The 4,123-nt window shown below is 53.9% G+C and overlaps 1 protein-coding gene across 1 annotated transcript in view; it reads right to left on the bottom strand.

Moving 5' to 3' along the window:
* SDHC (succinate dehydrogenase complex subunit C) overlaps positions 1 to 4,123 on the bottom strand; it is an 11,795-nt gene that overhangs the window by 6,648 nt on the left and 1,024 nt on the right. Inside the window, exon 2 of the mRNA XM_009281262.1 lies at positions 549 to 605. Within this exon, the coding sequence (XP_009279537.1) occupies positions 549 to 605 (57 nt within the window). The remainder of the gene's footprint in view (positions 1 to 548; positions 606 to 4,123) is intronic.

Below are 4,123 nucleotides of genomic sequence, written 5' to 3'. Positions count from 1 at the left end.
CACCCCCGGCACCACCCAAATCAGGGTATAGGATATCAGATAACACATTATATAATGCTGATAACATGCAACCTGCTCTTTACTGCCACGGTAATTGCACACTGTACCAAATAAAGAGCTTGTAATTTAATGTTCCTGAGATTACACAGCAATTACACTTAGAGACCAATTTAGCAGAAAATAACTATTTCTCCCTAAGCCCAGCAGCACGAAGGACAGGAACAAGAAGGCTTCTGTGGCTCCCAGCCCTCCTCAGGTGCAAAGCTGTCCCGCAGAGCGGCACAGAGGGGTGACAGGGGTACCGCCACCCCTGCAAGAGACCCAGGCCCGCCTCAGCAGCCAGCCAGGCTCCCCCTTCACCCACTTACATCCCCCGTAAATAGGCCGTGCCCTCGTGGTGGCACGAGGCGGTAAGTGCCCAGCTAACACATGGCATTGATTGACCAAAATTACTAAGCGGATGGAGCGCACACATGCCCCAAAGCCTTAGACAGGGCCCCTCAGGGAAGAACTTAATCCCGTTACTCTCAGTAAAACCTCGGACTCACTGTCGCACGGAAAGGCTGGGGCCAAGCCGAGTCAGCAGGCATCGCCGACCGACACATCTGCAAGAGAAGATAGAAAGGCTCTGTGAGTGCCAAATAAACGCCTGAAAATGCCAGCAAGATGGGGCAGGGGAGGGGATTTGCCACTTTGATGATTCGTATCTTAAAATCAATCTTAACACGAGAGGATCTGGACTGTTCCTCCACAAATCCTCTCTCTCTTACGCTAAGCTCTTAACTACAGTCTCTAGATTCTGCCTGGGGGTTCATTCTTTACAACACCCTGTAATTAAGTCTGCTCAGCTGTAATACCTTGTTTGTAAGACAGACATAAACAGCACTCTAAGCTCACAGCTACACTGAGGCAGTCCATTTTTCACTCTCACTACAGCAATTATTGGGGCGGGCGGCACATGTCCCCAGAAAGGCGCATCTGCCAAGCTCCACGGAAAGGGCTGGTTCAGGCCACCACTCTCCACACGTCCAAGATGAAGACATCAACCCCCCTTCCTCCAAACACTTGTTTTCATTACAGCGTTTCGCCGCCGCCATTCGTTAAGCTCCAAGCACCGGAGAGATGGGAGGTCACTGTCGCAGCTCAGCGCACGCAGCGTTTCAGCCGCGCCGAGGCTCGGGGCGGGAGGTAAAAAGGGATTTTGTGGTGCCCGAAGGAGTGGGTGCCACTCTCTGCGGAGCGATTGTAGTAACCGCGACTCTGACATTCAAGGGCATCTCTCCAGGAACGGGGAGGAACAGGCCCCCGGCCCAGCGCAGCTCGAGCGTTTGCAGATGTGGGCTGGAATCTGCGGCGCCTGCTCCTCTCCAGGACAACACGTAACAAGCAGCGCTGCCTTTCCTGACGACATGACAAGAACAAGGTGTGTAATAACATTTCGTGTGCTCATCTGCAGCACAGCAACAAACACTAATTAATCTTGTCAAACACGCAAGCATCTGTACCAGTGTCTCCCACTGTTTCATTAACAGTAGATAAACGAAGCTCTGCTGCTCTTCAGTTGTCCTACAGCCGGTCTCGAGGATGCGGTAGGAAAAACATCTGGAGGTCAGCTCTTCACCAGGTGTAAATCCAAAACAAAAGTCATTATTATTAACCACTCCGAGTTCCTGTGTAAATGATCGTTAGGATGTTTCCTTTCAAAATCCTCCCTCACGTTCAAAGGCTGGACTTGAAACACAGCAGGTTTTTAGGAAGACGTCCTGGCTGGATGCATGAATTTTCGGCACTGCAGAATCCACCCCATGCTGCAGTGCAACATTTCTGACTGGAAACCCTTCTTTGAACCGTCTCTAGTTTATCAACGCCCTCCCTGAAGTGCGGCATGACGGCGAGACCGAGAACTTCGGCCAAACCTCCACCAAGCCCACCATCGTGTCCGAGAGCAGCCGACCACAGATCCCCAGAGAAAAGTCTCAGGAAACACACGGGAGCACCCCCCACCACATGCAGCTCACACGCTTCCCAAGCCAGAGGGTTTCAGTCTGTAATAAATGGCTTTTTTCACCATGAAATCGCATTGCCACCTCCTGACCCCCCCAACTTCCAACACGAATTCTCACGGCTTAACCAGATGCAGAGAACCAGCTCCCTGCTTGTCCCGAGCCCCCACAGAGCAGCGCCGGCCACCACCTCCCGGTTCTTGGGCAGGGGACAGGAGGTGAATGATAAATCTCTACCCGCAGACCACTGATGATTTATACACCTCGCTCCTGCCCTCCTCAGTCCGCTTTTCCAGATTAAAAGATCAAACCTACTGCATGTCTCCTTCTACGGAAGCCACTCAACACCTCTTCTGGGGGCTGGGGCGCTGGAAGAGGGAGGGCTGGCTCCGAATCACATACAATATTCAAAACAAGAATAAAATCCACAACGCGTTTGCATTTTTTCAAAGCTAAACTCCCCAGCAAGAACTCCCCATCCTCTTGACTCAAGGTTAATATTTTTTTTCAGATGCAAAGCATTACATCGTGCTTCAGTGCAACGACTATTGCTTGCAAAACACAGCCCTCCAGCTAAGCAATCAACATCACTGTACCAAGGACCTGTCCTCCTCATTATTTATCATTCTCTAAGTTGTTGCATCTTCTCCAGATCTTCCTCCATTAACTTGCATTTTCTTCCAGATCACTGAAAAACATGGGTTTTTAAGAAGAAGAATTAGCCCTAAAAGAGGATCCTCTGGACCGCTGCTGAGAGCTTCCCACGGCACCCCAGCCAACTCCCGCTCTGCCCCACGCCCGAGGAGGGTGCAAAGGCTCAGGGGACCCCCGGACAGTGTTAATCATCGAGGACTTTACAGAGCACAGCCACTTGCACAGGGCTGGAGAAGGACAAGCTCAAACAAGACGTCTATAAACACCCAGCAGTGGAACAGCACTGGCTGCACACGCCCCACCATGCAGCTCCGTTAGCTCAGGAGGAGAATTTCTAGAGTTGCGGGGCACAGCTCTGGAGCAGCATCAGCTCAGTGTCACGTCAATAGACGTCGTTAACATTTATCCTGCAAGACAGGTCTATAAAAATCACTCGGATTTCGCTAGGGAGGAGGCAAACGAGAAGCGATTATATATGCTTTTTCATCTGACAAGCAGAAGCAAACACGAGATGAAGTTCTCAGGCGCAGGCTTCAAACCAGAGCGAGCGACTTCTCTCTTGTTTTTCAAGCAGCAGCTGCGGGGCACCCTCCCAAGCAGGTATCGGAGCCCCCCGCCTCTCTCGCTGCTGGCAGATCCTGCCTTTAAATAAACCCGCGCACGCAACAAAGAGCTTTCCACAAAAGCATGACGGCTCCAACCGCCACTAGAAAGAGAATAAATTAAGAGAATGAAATCTCTCTGTCTCCAGGCTGATATCAAAGAGGAGAATGTTGGAAACGGGGCTGGGAGGGGGATGGTCACAGCCTCGAGGAGGCACAAAACTTTCCAGTGGGGGTGGTAGATGGGAAGAGGCATCTTCAGGCCAAGCAAACACAACGCCCTTCCCCATTGCTGCTCAGCACCATGGGCACGGTGGGACATACTCCCGCACGGGACCACTGAACTCCTACAAAGCCACCAGCACCCTGTCAGGTGGCCCTGCGAGGCAGGGGGGCACCCCCCCAGCGCCGGCTGGGTGGTAACGCCGATGTTTGTCCACCCAGTCAAGGCCACCAAGAGCGAGGGATGGGGAGAGACTGCACGCAGGGAGCGGGAAGGAGCCGGACTGCCCTTCTCAGCAGCGATAAGCCGACAGCCTCGCCCACAGCCGGGCTGATCTTGGCCCCGCAGAGCGTCCAGGCCTCGGTTCCCCCCACCGCAGCCCAAGGGGGTCCAGGCTCCTGCTCTGCCCCGGCTCCGCACTTCACCATTCGCACCCCGGGGGCTCGCTGCGGCGGAGGGGCAGCACGGTTCAGCCGCCCGAGGGAGCGATGCCTCACCAGCTCCCTGCAGCCGCTGGACCGGGCAGGGGGGAGCGCAGGGACACGGCCCCCGTCCCCCGCCCCCCGCCTTAAACACAGCAAGGGACGAGTCACAAAGCGTCAGCGCCTCAAGAGCCCCAGCGAGCCCCAGGAAAACGGCCG

The sequence above is a fragment of the Aptenodytes forsteri genome, unplaced genomic scaffold, assembly GCF_000699145.1.
Source record: "Aptenodytes forsteri isolate BGI_AS27 unplaced genomic scaffold, ASM69914v1 Scaffold276, whole genome shotgun sequence".
NCBI lineage: Eukaryota > Metazoa > Chordata > Aves > Sphenisciformes > Spheniscidae > Aptenodytes > Aptenodytes forsteri.
The sequence above is the reverse complement of the archived record's forward strand: the minus strand, read 5'-3'. Positions and strand labels throughout refer to the sequence as shown.